Raw genomic sequence first — 23,311 nt, forward strand, 5'->3', positions numbered from 1 at the left:
CTCTGACTCGGATGGAGCCCCCGTGCCTGAGCTGGTCACTTAGAGTTACACCAGCATGTCGATGGAAGGCACGAGATGTAAGTTCTCCACACCCTGTACAGTACGTCCAGCTTCTGAGAGGCTAAGTTGACTCTGACTCGGATGGAGCCCCCGTGCCTGAGCTGGTCACTTAGAGTTACACCAGCATATCGATGGAAGGCACGAGATGTAAGTTCTCCACACCCTGTACAGTACGTCCAGCTTCTGAGAGGCTAAGTTGACTCTGACTCGGATGGAGCCCCCGTGCCTGAGCTGGTCACTTAGAGTTACACCAGCATATCGATGGAAGGCACGAGATGTAAGTTCTCCACACCCTGTACAGTACGTCCAGCTTCTGAGAGGCTAAGTTGACTCTGACTCGGATGGAGCCCCCGTGCCTGAGCTGGTCACTTAGAGTTACACCAGCATATCGATGGAAGGCACGAGATGTAAGTTCTCCACACCCTGTACAGTACGTCCAGCTTCTGAGAGGCTAAGTTGACTCTGACTCGGATGGAGCCCCCGTGCCTGAGCTGGTCACTTAGAGTTACACCAGCATATCGATGGAAGGCACGAGATGTAAGTTCTCCACACCCTGTACAGTACGTCCAGCTTCTGAGAGGCTAAGTTGACTCTGACTCGGATGGAGCCCCCGTGCCTGAGCTGGTCACTTAGAGTTACACCAGCATATCGATGGAAGGCACGAGATGTAAGTTCTCCACACCCTGTACAGTACGTCCAGCTTCTGAGAGGCTAAGTTGACTCTGACTCGGATGGAGCCCCCGTGCCTGAGCTGGTCACTTAGAGTTACACCAGCATATCGATGGAAGGCACGAGATGTAAGTTCTCCACACCCTGTACAGTACGTCCAGCTTCTGAGAGGCTAAGTTGACTCTGACTCGGATGGAGCCCCCGTGCCTGAGCTGGTCACTTAGAGTTACACCAGCATATCGATGGAAGGCACGAGATGTAAGTTCTCCACACCCTGTACAGTACGTCCAGCTTCTGAGAGGCTAAGTTGACTCTGACTCGGATGGAGCCCCCGTGCCTGAGCTGGTCACTTAGAGTTACACCAGCATATCGATGGAAGGCACGAGATGTAAGTTCTCCACACCCTGTACAGTACGTCCAGCTTCTGAGAGGCTAAGTTGACTCTGACTCGGATGGAGCCCCCGTGCCTGAGCTGGTCACTTAGAGTTACACCAGCATATCGATGGAAGGCACGAGATGTAAGTTCTCCACACCCTGTACAGTACGTCCAGCTTCTGAGAGGCTAAGTTGACTCTGACTCGGATGGAGCCCCCGTGCCTGAGCTGGTCACTTAGAGTTACACCAGCATATCGATGGAAGGCACGAGATGTAAGTTCTCCACACCCTGTACAGTACGTCCAGCTTCTGAGAGGCTAAGTTGACTCTGGCTCGGATGGAGCCCCCGTGCCTGAGCTGGTCACTTAGAGTTACACCAGCATATCGATGGAAGGCACGAGATGTAAGTTCTCCACACCCTGTACAGTACGTCCAGCTTCTGAGAGGCTAAGTTGACTCTGGCTCGGATGGAGCCCCCGTGCCTGAGCTGGTCACTTAGAGTTACACCAGCATATCGATGGAAGGCACGAGATGTAAGTTCTCCACACCCTGTACAGTACGTCCAGCTTCTGAGAGGCTAAGTTGACTCTGACTCGGATGGAGCCCCCGTGCCTGAGCTGGTCACTTAGAGTTACACCAGCATATCGATGGAAGGCACGAGATGTAAGTTCTCCACACCCTGTACAGTACGTCCAGCTTCTGAGAGGCTAAGTTGACTCTGACTCGGATGGAGCCCCCGTGCCTGAGCTGGTCACTTAGAGTTACACCAGCATATCGATGGAAGGCACGAGATGTAAGTTCTCCACACCCTGTACAGTACGTCCAGCTTCTGAGTGGCTAAGTTGACTCTGACTCGGATGGAGCCCCCGTGACTGAGCTGGTCACTTAGAGTTACACCAGCATATCGATGGAAGGCACGAGATGTAAGTTCTCCACACCCTGTACAGTACGTCCAGCTTCTGAGAGGCTAAGTTGACTCTGACTCGGATGGAGCCCCCGTGCCTGAGCTGGTCACTTAGAGTTACACCAGCATATCGATGGAAGGCACGAGATGTAAGTTCTCCACACCCTGTACAGTACGTCCAGCTTCTGAGAGGCTAAGTTGACTCTGACTCGGATGGAGCCCCCGTGCCTGAGCTGGTCACTTAGAGTTACACCAGCATATCGATGGAAGGCACGAGATGTAAGTTCTCCACACCCTGTACAGTACGTCCAGCTTCTGAGAGGCTAAGTTGACTCTGACTCGGATGGAGCCCCCGTGCCTGAGCTGGTCACTTAGAGTTACACCAGCATATCGATGGAAGGCACGAGATGTAAGTTCTCCACACCCTGTACAGTACGTCCAGCTTCTGAGAGGCTAAGTTGACTCTGACTCGGATGGAGCCCCCGTGCCTGAGCTGGTCACTTAGAGTTACACCAGCATATCGATGGAAGGCACGAGATGTAAGTTCTCCACACCCTGTACAGTACGTCCAGCTTCTGAGAGGCTAAGTTGACTCTGACTCGGATGGAGCCCCCGTGCCTGAGCTGGTCACTTAGAGTTACACCAGCATATCGATGGAAGGCACGAGATGTAAGTTCTCCACACCCTGTACAGTACGTCCAGCTTCTGAGAGGCTAAGTTGACTCTGACTCGGATGGAGCCCCCGTGCCTGAGCTGGTCACTTAGAGTTACACCAGCATATCGATGGAAGGCACGAGATGTAAGTTCTCCACACCCTGTACAGTACGTCCAGCTTCTGAGAGGCTAAGTTGACTCTGACTCGGATGGAGCCCCCGTGCCTGAGCTGGTCACTTAGAGTTACACCAGCATATCGATGGAAGGCACGAGATGTAAGTTCTCCACACCCTGTACAGTACGTCCAGCTTCTGAGAGGCTAAGTTGACTCTGACTCGGATGGAGCCCCCGTGCCTGAGCTGGTCACTTAGAGTTACACCAGCATATCGATGGAAGGCACGAGATGTAAGTTCTCCACACCCTGTACAGTACGTCCAGCTTCTGAGAGGCTAAGTTGACTCTGACTCGGATGGAGCCCCCGTGCCTGAGCTGGTCACTTAGAGTTACACCAGCATATCGATGGAAGGCACGAGATGTAAGTTCTCCACACCCTGTACAGTACGTCCAGCTTCTGAGAGGCTAAGTTGACTCTGACTCGGATGGAGCCCCCGTGCCTGAGCTGGTCACTTAGAGTTACACCAGCATATCGATGGAAGGCACGAGATGTAAGTTCTCCACACCCTGTACAGTACGTCCAGCTTCTGAGAGGCTAAGTTGACTCTGACTCGGATGGAGCCCCCGTGCCTGAGCTGGTCACTTAGAGTTACACCAGCATATCGATGGAAGGCACGAGATGTAATTTCTCCACACCCTGTACAGTACGTCCAGCTTCTGAGAGGCTAAGTTGACTCTGACTCGGATGGAGCCCCCGTGCCTGAGCTGGTCACTTAGAGTTACACCAGCATATCGATGGAAGGCACGAGATGTAAGTTCTCCACACCCTGTACAGTACGTCCAGCTTCTGAGAGGCTAAGTTGACTCTGACTCGGATGGAGCCCCCGTGCCTGAGCTGGTCACTTAGAGTTACACCAGCATATCGATGGAAGGCACGAGATGTAAGTTCTCCACACCCTGTACAGTACGTCCAGCTTCTGAGAGGCTAAGTTGACTCTGACTCGGATGGAGCCCCCGTGCCTGAGCTGGTCACTTAGAGTTACACCAGCATATCGATGGAAGGCACGAGATGTAAGTTCTCCACACCCTGTACAGTACGTCCAGCTTCTGAGAGGCTAAGTTGACTCTGACTCGGATGGAGCCCCCGTGCCTGAGCTGGTCACTTAGAGTTACACCAGCATATCGATGGAAGGCACGAGATGTAAGTTCTCCACACCCTGTACAGTACGTCCAGCTTCTGAGAGGCTAAGTTGACTCTGACTCGGATGGAGCCCCCGTGCCTGAGCTGGTCACTTAGAGTTACACCAGCATATCGATGGAAGGCACGAGATGTAAGTTCTCCACACCCTGTACAGTACGTCTAGCTTCTGAGAGGCTAAGTTGACTCTGACTCGGATGGAGCCCCCGTGCCTGAGCTGGTCACTTAGAGTTACACCAGCATATCGATGGAAGGCACGAGATGTAAGTTCTCCACACCCTGTACAGTACGTCCAGCTTCTGAGAGGCTAAGTTGACTCTGACTCGGATGGAGCCCCCGTGCCTGAGCTGGTCACTTAGAGTTACACCAGCATATCGATGGAAGGCACGAGATGTAAGTTCTCCACACCCTGTACAGTACGTCCAGCTTCTGAGAGGCTAAGTTGACTCTGACTCGGATGGAGCCCCCGTGCCTGAGCTGGTCACTTAGAGGTACACCAGCATATCGATGGAAGGCACGAGATGTAAGTTCTCCACACCCTGTACAGTACGTCCAGCTTCTGAGAGGCTAAGTTGACTCTGACTCGGATGGAGCCCCCGTGCCTGAGCTGGTCACTTAGAGTTACACCAGCATATCGATGGAAGGCACGAGATGTAAGTTCTCCACACCCTGTACAGTACGTCCAGCTTCTGAGAGGCTAAGTTGACTCTGACTCGGATGGAGCCCCCGTGCCTGAGCTGGTCACTTAGAGTTACACCAGCATATCGATGGAAGGCACGAGATGTAAGTTCTCCACACCCTGTACAGTACGTCCAGCTTCTGAGAGGCTAAGTTGACTCTGACTCGGATGGAGCCCCCGTGCCTGAGCTGGTCACTTAGAGTTACACCAGCATATCGATGGAAGGCACGAGATGTAAGTTCTCCACACCCTGTACAGTACGTCCAGCTTCTGAGAGGCTAAGTTGACTCTGACTCGGATGGAGCCCCCGTGCCTGAGCTGGTCACTTAGAGTTACACCAGCATATCGATGGAAGGCACGAGATGTAAGTTCTCCACACCCTGTACAGTACGTCCTGCTTCTGAGAGGCTAAGTTGACTCTGACTCGGATGGAGCCCCCGTGCCTGAGCTGGTCACTTAGAGTTACACCAGCATATCGATGGAAGGCACGAGATGTAAGTTCTCCACACCCTGTACAGTACGTCCAGCTTCTGAGAGGCTAAGTTGACTCTGACTCGGATGGAGCCCCCGTGCCTGAGCTGGTCACTTAGAGTTACACCAGCATATCGATGGAAGGCACGAGATGTAAGTTCTCCACACCCTGTACAGTACGTCCAGCTTCTGAGAGGCTAAGTTGACTCTGACTCGGATGGAGCCCCCGTGCCTGAGCTGGTCACTTAGAGTTACACCAGCATATCGATGGAAGGCACGAGATGTAAGTTCTCCACACCCTGTACAGTACGTCCAGCTTCTGAGAGGCTAAGTTGACTCTGACTCGGATGGAGCCCCCGTGCCTGAGCTGGTCACTTAGAGTTACACCAGCATATCGATGGAAGGCACGAGATGTAAGTTCTCCACACCCTGTACAGTACGTCCAGCTTCTGAGAGGCTAAGTTGACTCTGACTCGGATGGAGCCCCCGTGCCTGAGCTGGTCACTTAGAGTTACACCAGCATATCGATGGAAGGCACGAGATGTAAGTTCTCCACACCCTGTACAGTACGTCCAGCTTCTGAGAGGCTAAGTTGACTCTGACTCGGATGGAGCCCCCGTGCCTGAGCTGGTCACTTAGAGTTACACCAGCATATCGATGGAAGGCACGAGATGTAAGTTCTCCACACCCTGTACAGTACGTCCAGCTTCTGAGAGGCTAAGTTGACTCTGACTCTGATGGAGCCCCCGTGCCTGAGCTGGTCACTTAGAGTTACACCAGCATATCGATGGAAGGCACGAGATGTAAGTTCTCCACACCCTGTACAGTACGTCCAGCTTCTGAGAGGCTAAGTTGACTCTGACTCGGATGGAGCCCCCGTGCCTGAGCTGGTCACTTAGAGTTACACCAGCATATCGATGGAAGGCACGAGATGTAAGTTCTCCACACCCTGTACAGTACGTCCAGCTTCTGAGAGGCTAAGTTGACTCTGACTTGGATGGAGCCCCCGTGCCTGAGCTGGTCACTTAGAGTTACACCAGCATATCAAAACATGAATAGTTTGATGTAAAGCAGTTTCTAAATAACAAACCTTTTTATTTATCCAAGAGGCAGGACCAAGCTACCAATGATCATGTCTCTGGGGAGAATGCTTTTAAACCAACTTCCTTCACAGAAAGACATGTTTCAGTCAAACCTCAATGAATTCAAGATTAGAATAAGTATTTTCTTTAACACGATGATGCATCGCCACTGATTTAATGAATGTATATAATATATTAATGTACTTTTTTTATTTTTTATAATTAATACCTCACAAGAGTCCCAACTGCTCCCGTCTGGAGCCAGTGAGACTATGGCATCCCCAAAAGTACTAGTAGGTTATTGATTTATTGTTATTGTAAATGTTGTGAAATGTTATTAGAATAACTGTTTTTCACAAATAAACCATAAGTAAATAAGATACTTAATTTGTTTTATTTTATATCATAATATTTCATTTAAACTCGTTTAATTCAACTTAATTTCAATACAGTCCATTTTATTTACATCCAATTTGTCCCATGAAATTGTAAAATGGGGGCCTCAGCAATATAATTTAATAAACTACGCTACGGCTACGTAAAAATTAAAAATACTAATAAATTGACAATTTGGAATGTAAATATTAACTTTAATATACATTGGCAGTCAGCGTGTACTTTTTGACAATAAAAGGGAGTTAATTAATTCAAGAGGTCATTAGTCATAACTAGACATCGGATTATATGCATTTGCATATTTGCATATGCAAATGCATATAAGTCTCTAATTACGACGTTAATGCATATTTCAGCCTTTTTTCCCAAATCGTGCATATTTCGTTTAATAGCGGGAGGTATCATCTACGTATAGGGAGCTAGGTGACTCGGACGCTAGGGGCACGAGCGCGGTGGCTGACTGACTGAAACGCGGTAGGGATTGTTATGCATAAATCACCTTACAAAAGCTACACCGATTGACAGTTCTGAGGCCATTGCAATTCATTCAAGCAAGCTAGCATTTGAAGACGCAACCATTAAACAGAATATCGCCCTCATCTCAACACATTTCCACAAGTTACCAGATACCATAAAAAAATTGGAAACAAAAAACCTTCCTCTAATTAAAGCAATAGAAATACTGGAAACAATGATCGAACTCGCCAACGCCCTTCCTAATTCAATATCATAAAAGATTCGTAAAAAGTTAGACTCTATTTTGCTTAAAAACCCGAGTCTTGAAGATATGAAGAACATTAATGCCTACATCAAGTCATACCCTGCCTAAACAGATATCTCCAGAAATGGCGCCAAATTTTAAATTTTGTCCAATGACGTCAGTTGACGTAGAGAGGTCGTTTTCGGCGTACAAATTAATACTGGGTGACAAACGTCACAAATTTGAGCTCGAAAATTTGGAAAAATACTTAGTTATATATTGTCACAAAAACTATGCATAATTTTAAGAATATTTCGCTGTTTTTGCACGGTCTTTAATTAAAATATATAAAAATATAAATGGTTTTTTTGATTTTGATTGTGCATATTTTGGGCAAATCAAGAGTTTTTAGTGCATATTTCGGCCTTTTTTAGTGCATATTTGCATGCATATTTTGGCACTTTGTTAGTGCATATAATCCGATGTCTAGTCATAACTAACAACTTTTGTTTCTAGAAGCTGGAACGGAATCAATTGAATGCGATTTGGGTAAATTAATTAAGTCTATGGATCGCGTATTCGATTTCTTTCGTTTCCCTGGTTTGTACACTACTTATGAAGTTATACCACCCTGGTGTGTACACTACTTATGGAGTTTTACCCCCCTGGTTTGTACACTACTTATGAAGTTATAGCCCCCTGGTGTGTACACTACTTATGGAGTTATACCCCCCTGGTTTGTACACTACTTATGAAGTTTGTAACGGAGAAAACTACAAACCCCGGACTGAGATCGATTCTTCAAGATATCGATCGATGAGAGACATCTTTATTGCTACCCGTGAGCTGCGCAACACATTGCGCACAGAAGAGGAGAATCATTAATTTCTCCAGCCAGTCAGATTTTGGGAGCGGAGCAGACCACTTGTGACTTGCGGAATCATCGGCGACCAGTACCACAACATGGCGGGTTGGAAGAAACTTTCACGTAAATCATCATTTAACTTTAGATAGTTTTTCGGGTTATCTTTATCCTTTTAAATCTTTTTATTTCTAGAAGAAATAAATGGCGCCCTTTATATAATTAACCTCTTAACTTTTATGATGACTTTCATTTATAAAATTCAACATGCAGATGCTCTTCGAGTCCTGCACACGGCCCTGAGAATCCTTTAGTTTAAAAAATAGAGTCTCCTTTGCTATTTCATTTATTTAATTAAACTTATATTGTACTAGCTTCCATTCAGAATAAACGATTATTTGTTAAACTCATCCTTCTTTAATTTACAGTTGATTGAATATGTTTTTATTTCAGAATACACGCAATCCATATTTGATTTACATTTTATTAGTGTTGCTTATGGGCATAACTAATCACATTACTTCTCTTCATTAAAAATCGTTACAAGTTATAGCCCCCTGGTGTGTACACTACTTATGGAGTTATACCCCCCTGGTTTGTACACTACTTATGAAGTTATACCCCCCTGGTTTGTACACTACTTATGGAGTTATACCCCCCTGGTTTGTACACTACTAATGGAGTTATACCCCCCTGGTTTGTACACTACTTGTGGAGTTATACCCCCTGGTTTGTACACTACTTATGGAGTTATACCCCCTGGTGTGGGCACTACTTATAGAGTTATATCCCCTGGTGTGGACACTACTTATGGCCGTTTTACATTTTGTCATCCAATTTGTCTAATCAGGATGAAAAAAGGGACATGTTCTATTTTGTTAGTTGGTACCATGAGAGACGTTTGTTGGTATTAACGATTTTAGTACATTTTCAGATGTCGGACATTATTTGACTTCTGCCACCTGTCACTGTTTTACGTGAAAATGTTGCATGTATTCAGTTTTACATTTAAAATATTAGTAAAAAGATTACAATATCTATTTATTACTAATTGTGAATGTGTAAAACTGTTAGGTATTGTGAATTACGCGTGTTCTACTTACTACATTGTTCTACTTCTCTCTTTGTTTTACGTAACTATATAACGTGAAAATGTTGCATTTAATAATTCATATTAAAGTTAAAGGATTAACTTTAATATGTATTTATTGCCGATTGTGAATGTGTATTAATGTTAAATATTGTAAATGTCGTTTGTTTGTTTGAAGATTTGACATTTTGTTTTGAGGAAATAATACACGAGAACTTTACATACGTACAGCTAACTCATAGAATAAAGTGTCAACTGTAATATACTTTTGAATTGATGAACAGAAACAGGTTTGGTTATGAGAGCTGTTGCTTTGGCATCTGCGCTGCTGTGTTTTGGTATTTCCACCTCATATATTATACGGATATCGTACCGATCAACATGCGATCATCAGAAGACAAAACATCGATTGCGTTGCGTTATGACAAAGCTCGCAAATGACAGTGACAGATGATTTCACGATTGACATACAATCGTCGATTGTATTTTATGGTTATGTTCAAGGTGTTGCCATTTTTTGACGATGCCTTGATTTGACATTTTTGCCGGTACTAACCGGCAAAAATATTATTTCTTAAATAATGTAATAGTTATTAAACTTAGAAAACATAAGATATAGAAATAAAAATAAAATTACTTATTAGATAAGTAATAACAGAAGGTAGGTACAGAGCTGGTTGTAAATTGTTCAAAGACAGAGATGGCAATATTGTATGAAATGGGTACTTAAATAAAATGCAACAACAATAAACGCATACTAATAAAATCAATAATTTACACTCCGGGACACAATATAAATATTTCGTAGCTCACAAAATAATTTTAGAGGTTATGTAAAAAATATTTTACATAGTTCTTTTTTAATATTATATTGTTACAACTTTACTTAAGGGAGTTTAATATTAACACTATGCATGTAAAAGAAAAGGAGGAACGAGAAAAAAAAGTTAAAAGTTGGGACATATCAGTATTGTGTTCATATTTTTCAAATTAATTATTAATTAATTGATTAATTCCCTTTAGGGTCAAAACACGATTCATTCAATCAAATTACAAAACTCAAGGCCATTGAAAAAAAAGTTGCTTGCAAAGACAATATAATTGCACTCAGACGTTCATTATTTAGCACAAAAAACTCTTTTCCAGAACTCATCTTCTCAAGAAGAAACTCTGACAAAGTGGAAACTTTTAATCGATACGAAGAAACCCAAAATTACTTTAAGTTTGAATTTCTTTATAAAAGGAACAAGAAATTTGAATAAATTAATGAAACAATTAAGCAGATTTGCAAACGTGATTGTGCTTATCTACGACAGTCGAATATTGACATTTTTCTGCTTATCTTGAATAGAAAATTGAAAAAAAACTCATGGAAACATGTTTAAATATTTTTAATTTCACCAAAACAATAAGATACAACAGGAAAATCATAAATCAATAACATGAATATGGTTAATATATAATGAGAATACATTTATACATTTTGGAGTTCATGGAATATAGAAAATAGTATTTTCTTTATTCATTGGTGGACGCAGACATATATGCCAAGAAAGCGTTCGCAGGAGCATTTTTTAACGAGCTATTTATCGTCATTTGCTTTGGTTGCGAAATAAATCACCAACTGACGCCTAATTTACGTCAAAATAAATAATATTATGGCAACTTTAAAAAATAACTTCAAACTTGAACATACGTAGGTCGAGTAGAATATATGTATGTATAGCCGGTACATTACATGGCATTATATTTTTATCAGGAAAAACTGTAAAAGCAATATTTGATACGAGATGATATTACATTACGTATTATTTTATTTTTATTCTTTATATTGGCTTTCACCCATTAAGAGTGATCTTGGCCATACATTACAACATTTTTCTTATTAATAAATACAACAAATTACAGGATAAAATTGATTACACAACATAACATAACGTAACATAAATAAACCAAACATAACATAACATAAACATAACATAACATACAACATAAACGGTACAGAGCTGGTAACAGTAGGTTATTACAAAATTATAAAAATAGGAACCTGTGTACAATATAAGTGGGCGCTTTTCGTTATTTAACCAAAGATTTTTCTAAAATTAGTAGCGTTTTTTTAAACAGAATTATGAAATTGGCAATCTTATAAACAAACACAGCATATGGGAGTAAACAAATTTGATTATAAAACATAAAGATAAACATAACACAAACATACCATGAACATAACATAAACGTATCACAACATAACATGTACATAACATGAACATAACATATCATAAACATAAACCTACCACAAACATAAGATGAGTGTAATATAAACATAACATAACAAAAACAATATAGAGCTGTATTGGTTTACGATCATATCATTTTAAAATCATAAATAAACCACCTTTGAACGAGTTATTACATTTCAGGGTTACCACTCTAAAATCTTCAGTTAAAGAAAGTCACTACGCAAGAACTTTTATTTATAAATAAAATAGGCTATAATATATTTTAAGATGCTTAAAAATAAATAGAAGATTACCACCGCTATCTTCATTAATACAAGACGTGCTGTAGGAAATGAACTGACAGAAAGAACTGTTACCGGACTTCTGGGACTGACTTTAGCAGGGTTTACTGTGAATTTTGCAACCGCCAGAGTTCACGCGACGGATGAAATTATTAATTTTATGTTTTTATTAAAAGTTGTAAAATTCAACCAGAGTCACATCCGAAATCGTGAACCTAAAAATCCCTGGATAGAGAATTAGTGAGGGGAAATTTTCTGGCAGCCATCTTGTAAGCCTAACTTTTGAACTGATTTGTACGAAAAGTGGTGCGTATTGAACTATTATTGTATTGTGTTTGTTAATGGAGTTATAGCGGCTTGTGGAGTATTTGATGAGACAAGGAATGGGATATGTCATTAACAAATGTAATTAATTTACATCTTCCTCGTCAAATAATACTTCCGTCCAGGGCTTATTAGGTCCATGTCCGAAATTACTAATAATTTATTCAAATAATTATGTAGGCAAATTTTATCTCGTAATGGTAACACCAGCGATGACAACCGTGCAGCAGTGATGGCATGTCTAGGGAGAAGTCCCCAGATCTGGGGGATTTTGCATTTAAAAGGAGAAAGGTGGTTTTTTGAAAATGTAAGAACTGGAGGATTTTCAGGATGAGGATTTTGTGTAATCGTGTGTTTTGTTTAGTGGCCATCTGTAAACGATAGGTTAAAGGCTGATAGAAAGAAACGTGGAATGTCTGGAATGGTTTGAGTTTATAAAATAAGCTTAGGAGATATACATATACCATCTTGGGCTTTTCTATAGGTCTTTTTAAAATATAAAATTTCTTGTTACATTATATTGATGTATCTCATTAGGTTTAGCCAGCGTTTGCAATATAAGCGCCCGAAAATATTTTGTTTACGACTTGATTACAAAAAATCAACTTTTCTCTACTTTGTATAAATATCACCCCATGTAGCCGGGCACCCCTGCTATGTCACGATGCGGTGCAAGACGGCGGGTCGAGAGAGACTAGCTGGAGAGGTCAAAGGGTCTCTCCAAACTGGCATTTCCCGATCTGGGCGCATCCGCTAACATTATTTTTAACAAATTATCTTCCCCCCACTCGTTGATAGCTGTTGCGTCGAATGTGGGGAGTTTTTATGAAATCTGGGGAGTTTTGGCGTAAAATCTGGGGAGATTTATTTTTTCGGCATAGCATCACTGCCGTGCCGTCATCTTGTTTGGGTATCTCGCCGAATCAAACTCGACTCAAGGATAAACCATTTAATTTGTAATCCAGTTAGCAAACTAAGTAACTTGTAACAAGCCACTAGCCAAGTTACAACGCGCAACGACATAATACTACATATCTTTACAGCAGACGGATTAAACAACATAACACGTTATTGTTTCAACTTAAGTTCGCGATATTGTCGGAAAAATATGTTTTCTTTATTGAATTGTTGTTATTTCCTCAAATGGAGTGGTATTCACTGAGCGGTGGGCATTGGTGACAGCCTAAGCACACGTAAGTAATTAGTCGCCTTATTAGTTGTTTATTTTGTCGTATTTGGCCATCGGTGGAGTTGAGACACTGTATTTATTTATGTCGTATTCGCCGGCTTATGTCAGATTCATTACAGTCCTGTCACCCTCTGCTTGCTTCATTTACGTTCAAACACACAATGCAAATAGACTAATGGAGTCTAGTTTTGATGGGTACGGCTCTCGGCTCTCGACTAACAAACCGAAGGTCTTTGGTTCAAATCCCGGCGTGCGTTATCAAATTTTATTTGTGTTATTTCACGATTTATTCATTTCAAAATAAAACACAGTACACGTTCCAGAAGATACTCTCAGTATCGCCCTGGTGTAAGACCACCGTTCAGAATTCACCTTCCTCTGGCTCCAGACGTTTGGGAATATTGAGAGGAAACTCAACGACAATATGCCGCACCAGCGCCTCTAGCGGCCAGCGTTGTTGACATTGAAAGGAATATGAAGGCCAATATGCCGCACCAGCGCCTCTAGCGGCCAGCGTTGTTGACATTGAGTGGAATGTCAAGGACAATATGCCGCACCAGCGCCTCTAGCGGCCAGCGTTGTTGACATTGAGTGGAATGTCAAGGACAATATGCCGCACCAGCGCCTCTAGCGGCCAGCGTTGTTGACATTGAAAGGAATATCAAGGTCAATATGCCGCACCAGCGCCTCTAGCGGCCAGCGTTGTTGACATTGAAAGGCATTTCAACGTCAACATGCCGCACCAGCGCCTCTGGTGGCCAGCGTTGTTGACATTGAAAGGCATTTCAACGTCAACATGCCGCACCAGCGCCTCTGGTGGCCAGCGTTGTTGACATTGAAAGGCATTTCAACGTCAACATGCCGCACCAGCGCCTCTGGTGGCCAGCGTTGTTGACATTGAAAGGCATTTCAACGTCAACATGCCGCACCAGCGCCTCTGGTGGCCAGCGTTGTTGACATTGAAAGGCATTTCAACGTCAATATGCCGCACCAGCGCCTCTAGCGGCCAGCGTTGTTGACTTGGCCACTTTTTCACTTGAGTTATGTCCATATTATTAATGTTAAGTTGCACTGAGAATCATCGGGAAACAATTGGAATATTGTATTATTTAAAATAATTAGCGTGTATTTACAAATGAATATTATCCCTCTGCCATATTCCCGCTAATCCAAATTAATGGAATATTTCTGAATGTAAACTAAAACTAAAGACACTTTTGTATTACACACATTACTGGCACCTCATTTGTTTGTGTTACTAATTACAAATCTTCTGTGGTTAATCTATCTTATATCTTTATATGTAAATATTCAGCATGCGTATGTTTGCACTCGCTAAACTCAAAAAGTAGTTGACTGATATTGCTGAAACTTTCAAAGTTTGTTCTTATTAATGCACGGAGTTTTTAGAGAGAAGGTGGAGTGTTAGAAGAAGTCCGGGATGCCCGGGGAATACTTAACGTAATACCTCTGCATCGGAAAGAGATACTGTGTGGAATTAAAGTCGATGTTATTTCATTATTTTTTTTTTTTATATGAACTCCACACAGGAGGCCCTGATGAAAGTAATTTCCCTCAGGGCCTATGTCATCTTTGGGGATGCTGTGTGGAGGGTCTTTTTGTGGAGAGGAAGGAGTGAACATGGGTCTTGAAGAGTCCCATGTTGTAGGAGGGAGGAAACACAGAGGCCGGCAGTTCGTTCCACAGCCGAGCTGTTGAACTTAAGAACGAATCGTAGAAGCGACCCGTTCTCATGTGACAAATGTCAACCGTGTACAAATGTTGGGCGCGTGTTTGGCGTGTATCCCGACTACGCACCGGTGCCGAAGGGATCAATGACGCTAGTTCCTCAGAGCATCTTCCATTGTAATACCGATAGAACAAGGACAGCATACCTACCTGACGCCTGTGCTCTAAAGATTGCAGTCCGTTTGTTAAGATTGGGGAATCTATCAAACGGACCGCCCATTTTTGCACAGAGTCAAGGGTTTTTTTCCAGGTATTTAGGGGCTCCGGACCAGAGATGGCTGCCAAATTCGACAGTAGGGCGCACTTGCGATTTGTACAGGGTCAGCAGTTGTGTACTATTAAAGTATCTGCGGGCCCTGTACAGTACGCCCAGCTTCTGAGAGGCCAACTTTACTCTGGCTTCAATGGAGCCCCCGTACCTGAGCTGGTCACTTATAGTTACATGAATGTAATTTTTGAACAGTAACATTGTGGTATACAGTAGTGAATGGTGAAAGAAGTCGGAGACGCCTGGGAAAGACATTAGTAATAGCGAAGCGTTGCGGGTCCACTAGTATTTGAATATAACGCATGGTGTTTTCTCTTTCTAACACGGTTTAGATCATATTCTCACCGTTACAGAAGGGGCGACCTTCTGTTAGTGGTAGCACGCGACCTTATGAATTCTGATTTAGTGCATTATCAACATGGACCCACAGAATGACAGAATGGCCATGGAAACAAATACATCAGTCTGACTTATGTGTTTATTATCTGACTTGTTAGTTACATTGTCAGTCTTTCCGTGTGTTGCAGTAATGAGCGACCCAGAGTCCTCTGGCCGGAGAGAGCGCCAGTCTGCCGCCGAGGACAGCGTCGCCAGCGCGGCAGCAGTCGTCGCCAGCGCGCCACCGCCGCAGTTGACACCGGCTACCGGTGGCGTCAAGAAACGCGAAAACTTCTCCTTCGTCCTTATGGACTCTGCCACACCCAAGTCCCAGCATCAGGTAAATTATTCTAGCGGTTCTGCGGTGCGTGGAGAACCGAGGACACCACCGACGTTAATCCTCAAATGATTTGTTTGTTCTTTTAAATTTTTTATTTCACCTCACCATATTTGTTTTTTAACCCCCACAGAAAGCCTTGAAGAAGATAACTTCCCCCAGATGATTTACTGCATTCGACATTTGGCTGTTGACACTCTTTATAACTAATTCTTTTACTGAGCCAGAGTTAATCCAGTTGTTTGGTTCCTCTAGCTTGATAGGAGAGTAGCATTGGGAAGAGCCAAATTGTGCATTTGAGTGCTGGGCCACAATTTCAGCTCAACAGTTGATCAATAGGATTGGGAACAACGGCCGTTAGTGCTAGATAACCCAACCCATCGGTGTACTTGGCTTGGCGTTCCAGTCTATGTATGCCAAGGATTACTGAATTTGATACTCGAACACCTGCCAATTATATGTTAGGTTTTTAAGGTCACTTTATTAAAGAAACACTGGTACAATTACATGTTGATTAAGCACTTTTAAATTTGTACCCGGTTTTAAAGGATGGCTACGTCCGCTGCTAGTTCTCTGACCAACTGCTTTGTTCCGCGCACTAAATACAAGAGGTCATTCTTAACCTTTGGAACACCAGACCCTTTTTGAGGGAAATCAAAAAAGAACTGTAAAGTGTTTCAAGTTCAAGCGATTTTGTAAAAAATTTTATGCACTCTAATGGCATACATTGAGTGATTTTGTGCTTTCAACGAGTAAACACAACGGTGGATTATAGAAGTTGTATTGTCAACATATTTTTGTTTATTTCGTGCTTTCAGGAAGTTGAAGATCAACGACGTTCGGCCAATTTCGATCGCGATTCGGCCGCCCAGTCCAAGGCGAACCTGCGGCACTCTGGCCGCGAGGGTCGCGAGAGTCGCGAGAGTCGCGAGAGCCGCCCTCGTTCCGTCTGCGACCCGCAGCGGGGCCTCGTCTTCCGCTTCGAGGAGTCGGACGGCTGGGGCGATGACATGGCAGCGTCGCAGCACAGGAACACCGATGAACCCCGTCCCAAGGTACGGAGCATGCCATGTTGTTTTGAATCATCTTCTTCAGGAAGGACCACAAATTTCTGTATGCCATTTTTTTTACACTCCAAGAAACAATTTCCTTCAGGGCCTCGTCATGTTTGGGGATGCTGTGAGGTGGTTTTTTTATCTTATTTTTATTTTTTTATATTAACTCCACACAGGAGGCCCCGAAGAAAATAATTTCCCTCAGGGCCTATGTCATCTTTGGGGATGCTGTATGAAGGGTCTTTTTGTGGAGAGGAAGGAGTGAACATGGGTCTTGAATAGTCCCATGTTGTAGGAGGGAGGAAACACAGAGGCCGGCAGTTCGTTCCACAGCCGAGCTGTTGAACTTAAGAACGAATCGTAGAAGCGACCCGTTCTCATGTGACAAATGTCAACCGTGTACAAATGTTGGGCGCGCGTTTGGCGTGTATCCCGACTACGCACCGGTGCCGAAGGGATCAATGACGCTAGTTCCTCAGAGCATCTTCCATTGTAATACCGATAGAACAAGGACAGCATACCTACCTGACGCCTGTGCTCTAAAGATTGCAGTCCGTTTGTTAAGATTGGGGAATCTATCAAACGGACCGCCCGTTTCTGCACAGAGTCAAGGGTTTTTTTCAGTATATTTAGGGTGACGGGTGGGTGGGAATCTAGCGTCAGTGCGTCCCTCCCACTGCGGTGCAAGAGGGTCGAAAGAGTCCTGCTGGCGAGGGTCTCCCTCTCCAGTTGATGGGCAGAAGCTTCCAGCGTCAAGACCTGGACACACCTCACCCTATCCAATGAATGGTTCCCGGGGCGGCGGTACCGGTGCCCTCACAAATGGAAGAACCTTGATGCCTTTTTAAGCTACATTACTTTTCCTTTGAACCGTCTCGGTGGTGCCGTTTAAAACCATTCATTCATTTTAGTATTAACAGTTTTGGTGTTTAATGTGGCAGGGACCTTCTCAGCGCATGTCCACGGGACTCCAAGTCACCCTGGCACAGCCGGCCACAGCCAGCGTCGCCACTTCCACGCCACTGGCCACCAACTATACCTCAGGTAACATCTGTCATTATACTAATTCTCCCTTATGTGTCTGTCTGTAACTTTCGTTCGATAAAATCTAGAACACGAATTTGTCTTTTTTCTTCATTAATTCGCTCTACATGCCTTAAACATCTAAGCTTCCCTTTCTTAATCTTGCTCATTATGCTTGCATCAGCTTTGTGAATCTCTGCATTTTTTCACACAATCATATATGGTTTTACCACACATACGCCTCAGGGATCTCATTTATTATTTTATGCTTCCGATTTTGTTGTCCGGGTTAAATCTTCCCCAAAGGAAAAACTTAACCCTTCCACTCACTTTTCCACAAATGATCAGCTAGTCAATCAACACTATGTAAGTGCATTATATAGTAAAATAAATACAAAACAATACAAGAACAACAACACGTCAAATCACCAGATATCAAATGGGAAAAAAAATTCACCGTCTCCAGATATTTTCATATCAGAGGGTTCGGCTCGGTAGAACTTCTAACAGGGCCTATAAATCCTACTGATCCCTCAACATAAATATTTAAAAAATCTTTTGTTATCCTACATGTATTCAAAATGACCGACTTTTGCATCTTTATATATAAATTTTTTGATAGATCTAATACGCCTAAATTTTTAATTAGAGAGCTAGGTATAATGCCAGTAGCCGAAATAACGAATGGTAATATTTTTATGGTCTGAGAATGCCAAATTCTTTTTATTTAATTTCCTAATATTATTATTATTATTATTATAATGTGCAGAGCAGGCAGCATTCTGCTGATGCGCTCATATCTGATTTCACAACAAGTTTGCCAGTAATTGAGTTGTTTTAAGTTTGAACTAAGTCCTTTCTTCTCTCCAAATGTGAATCCAATAGAGCTTTGAATTGATTTATATTTGTTGCATCGATGACATGTTGTGGGAGTTTGTTCCAAGCATCCACTACTCTATTTGCAAGGAAGTGTTTTCTACGATTAGATTTGTTGGATGCTAGGGCAACTGTAATGTCCAGATAAAGTCTCGATCAAGTCACCCCTTTCTCTTCTTTCTTGTAAGGTTGGTAATCTTAGTTCCTTGAGTCTATCTTCGTATCGTAGATCTTTCAGAGCTCTTGGTATTTTGTCTCTGTACTCTCTCTAACAGATTTATATCCTTTGCGAAGTAAGGACTCCATATTTGGAAAGCATATTCCAGGAGAGGTCGCACATATGTTTTATATATTTTTAACATCATGTCCGGCGTTAGGTTTTATTTAGGTTATTTGCACAGCATTCAGTCTACTTTCATCCTTTCTCTGCCAGTTCCGTACATCAGGGTAGGTATCAGCATTCCATTGTGGACTGCTAGCTTCGCTTCTTAAAATAGTCGGGGACACCTCAGGAAGGCAACACAAAACCATAGATTAAACCAAATACTTGTAAATGTAACAAAATCACTATATGCAATTAACTCTAGAACTCGAATTTGTCTTGAATTTAAATTGTGTTATTTTCAAAGTTGGAACTGATGTATGAAAAAGTCAGAGTAGATATCTACCTATGATGTAATATTGCACGCGTCTGCGCTAGTTTCTCAGTAAAGTAAGCAAGCAGGGGTAGGCGGAGAGGATAGACTGTTGTGTAGCCGAGCTGTGGAGGTCAAGAACGGCTTGCACAGTACGCCCAGCTATATACGCCCAGCTATATACGCCCAGCTATATACGCCCAGCTATATACGCCCGGGATTGCTTTCAAATCAGTATTGATTTACAACATGTAGGAGATTTATGTTCTGTGTCTTACGCAGGTGGAATATACAGGAAAAACAGGTGTTTTTAAGCCTTGGGTAAATAAAGACAGAACCTTGGTTTTGATAGCATGAGTGAATATACATAAATAACGCAATCATTTAGTTATACAGTAGAAGCCCGATGCGTATGTCAGTTCCATCACTTTGTTATTCTGCTCTACGTACATGTCCTTGTATAGTCTATTTAGCACAGATAGATCATTCCTCTGCCAAGCATCAGGGTTGGTATCAGCATTAAGTGTATGTTATTGTTGTTGCAGATGCCCACTGGACTATCCAGCTTGTATAGTCTATTTAGCACAGATAGATCATTCCTCTGCCAAGCATCAGGGTTGGTATCAGCATTAAGTGTATGTTATTGTTGTTGCAGATGCCCACTGGACTATCCAGCTTGTATAGTCTATTTAGCACAGATAGATCATTCCTCTGCCAAGCATCAGGGTTGGTATCAGCATTAAGTGTATGTTATTGTTGTTGCAGATGCCCACTGGACTATCCAGCTTGTATAGTCTATTTAGCACAGATAGATTATTCCTCTGCCAAGCATCAGGGTTGGTATCAGCATTAAGTGTATGTTATTGTTGTTGCAGATGCCCACTGGACTATCCAGCTTGTATAGTCTATTTAGCACAGATAGATCATTCCTCTGCCAAGCATCAGGGTTGGTATCAGCATTAAGTGTATGTTATTGTTGTTGCAGATGCCCACTGGACTATCCAGCTTGTATAGTCTATTTAGCACAGATAGATCATTCCTCTGCCAAGCATCAGGGTTGGTATCAGCATTAAGTGTATGTTATTGTTGTTGCAGATGCCCACTGGACTATCCAGCTTGTATAGTCTATTTAGCACAGATAGATCATTCCTCTGCCAAGCATCAGGGTTGGTATCAGCATTAAGTGTATGTTATTGTTGTTGCAGATGCCCACTGGACTATCCAGCTTGTATAGTCTATTTAGCACAGATAGATCATTCCTCTGCCAAGCATCAGGGTTGGTATCAGCATTAAGTGTATGTTATTGTTGTTGCAGATGCCCACTGGACTATCCAGCTTGTATAGTCTATTTAGCACAGATAGATTATTCCTCTGCCAAGCATCAGGGTTGGTATCAGCATTAAGTGTATGTTATTGTTGTTGCAGATGCCCACTGGACTATCCAGCTTGTATAGTCTATTTAGCACAGATAGATCATTCCTCTGCCAAGCATCAGGGTTGGTATCAGCATTAAGTGTATGTTATTGTTGTTGCAGATGCCCACTGGACTATCCAGCTTGTATAGTCTATTTCGCACAGATAGATCATTCCTCTGCCAAGCATCAGGGTTGGTATCAGCATTAAGTGTATGTTATTGTTGTTGCAGATGCCCACTGGACTATCCAGCTTGTATAGTCTATTTAGCACAGATAGATCATTCCTCTGCCAAGCATCAGGGTTGGTATCAGCATTAAGTGTATGTTATTGTTGTTGCAGATGCCCACTGGACTATCCAGCTTGTATAGTCTATTTAGCACAGATAGATCATTCCTCTGCCAAGCATCAGGGTTGGTATCAGCATTAAGTGTATGTTATTGTTGTTGCAGATGGCCACTGGACTATCCAGCTTGTATAGTCTATTTAGCACAGATAGATCATTCCTCTGCCAAGCATCAGGGTTGGTATCAGCATTAAGTGTATGTTATTGTTGTTGCAGATGCCCACTGGACTATCCAGCTTGTATAGTCTATTTAGCACAGATAGATCATTCCTCTGCCAAGCATCAGGGTTGGTATCAGCATTAAGTGTATGTTATTGTTGTTGCAGATGCCCACTGGACTATCCAGCTTGTATAGTCTATTTAGCACAGATAGATCATTCCTCTGCCAAGCATCAGGGTTGGTATCAGCATTAAGTGTATGTTATTGTTGTTGCAGATGCCCACTGGACTATCCAGCTTGTATAGTCTATTTAGCACAGATAGATCATTCCTCTGCCAAGCATCAGGGTTGGTATCAGCATTAAGTGTATGTTATTGTTGTTGCAGATGCCCACTGGACTATCCAGCTTGTATAGTCTATTTAGCACAGATAGATCATTCCTCTGCCAAGCATCAGGGTTGGTATCAGCATTAAGTGTATGTTATTGTTGTTGCAGATGCCCACTGGACTATCCAGCTTGTATAGTCTATTTAGCACAGATAGATCATTCCTCTGCCAAGCATCAGGGTTGGTATCAGCATTAAGTGTATGTTATTGTTGTTGCAGATGCCCACTGGACTATCCAGCTTGTATAGTCTATTTAGCACAGATAGATCATTCCTCTGCCAAGCATCAGGGTTGGTATCAGCATTAAGTGTATGTTATTGTTGTTGCAGATGCCCACTGGACTATCCAGCTTGTATAGTCTATTTAGCACAGATAGATCATTCCTCTGCCAAGCATCAGGGTTGGTATCAGCATTAAGTGTATGTTATTGTTGTTGCAGATGCCCACTGGACTATCCAGCTTGTATAGTCTATTTAGCACAGATAGATCATTCCTCTGCCAAGCATCAGGGTTGGTATCAGCATTAAGTGTATGTTATTGTTGTTGCAGATGCCCACTGGACTATCCAGCTTGTATAGTCTATTTAGCACAGATAGATCATTCCGCTGCCAAGCATCAGGGTTGGTATCAGCATTAAGTGTATGTTATTGTTGTTGCAGATGCCCACTGGACTATCCAGCTTGTATAGTCTATTTAGCACAGATAGATCATTCCGCTGCCAAGCATCAGGGTTGGTATCAGCATTAAGTGTATGTTATTGTTGTTGCAGATGCCCACTGGACTATCCAGCTTGTATAGTCTATTTAGCACAGATAGATCATTCCTCTGCCAAGCATCAGGGTTGGTATCAGCATTAAGTGTATGTTATTGTTGTTGCAGATGCCCACTGGACTATCCAGCTTGTATAGTCTATTTAGCACAGATAGATCATTCCTCTGCCAAGCATCAGGGTTGGTATCAGCATTAAGTGTATGTTATTGTTGTTGCAGATGCCCACTGGACTATCCAGCTTGTATAGTCTATTTAGCACAGATAGATCATTCCTCTGCCAAGCATCAGGGTTGGTATCAGCATTAAGTGTATGTTATTGTTGTTGCAGATGCCCACTGGACTATCCAGCTTGTATAGTCTATTTAGCACAGATAGATCATTCCTCTGCCAAGCATCAGGGTTGGTATCAGCATTAAGTGTATGTTATTGTTGTTGCAGATGCCCACTGGACTATCCAGCTTGTATAGTCTATTTAGCACAGATAGATCATTCCTCTGCCAAGCATCAGGGTTGGTATCAGCATTAAGTGTATGTTATTGTTGTTGCAGATGCCCACTGGACTATCCAGCTTGTATAGTCTATTTAGCACAGATAGATCATTCCTCTGCCAAGCATCAGGGTTGGT

General features: G+C 42.7%; 1 protein-coding gene across 1 annotated transcript in view; it reads left to right on the plus strand.

The window, feature by feature from the left end:
- The first annotated feature begins 13,006 nt into the window (after positions 1-13,006).
- Positions 13,007-23,311, plus strand: part of Orp8 (Oxysterol-binding protein-related protein 8) — an 81,685-nt gene continuing 71,380 nt past the window's right edge. Inside the window, exons 1-4 of the mRNA XM_089641469.1 lie at positions 13,007-13,292; positions 15,833-16,023; positions 16,839-17,075; positions 18,017-18,119. Coding sequence (XP_089497595.1) covers positions 15,835-16,023; positions 16,839-17,075; positions 18,017-18,119 — 529 coding nt within the window. The 5' untranslated portion in view covers positions 13,007-13,292; positions 15,833-15,834. The remainder of the gene's footprint in view (positions 13,293-15,832; positions 16,024-16,838; positions 17,076-18,016; positions 18,120-23,311) is intronic.

The sequence above is a fragment of the Hesperophylax consimilis genome, chromosome 17 (assembly GCF_061612785.1).
Source record: "Hesperophylax consimilis isolate HC1 chromosome 17, BYU_Hcon_1.0, whole genome shotgun sequence".
Taxonomy (NCBI): Eukaryota; Metazoa; Arthropoda; class Insecta; order Trichoptera; family Limnephilidae; genus Hesperophylax; species Hesperophylax consimilis.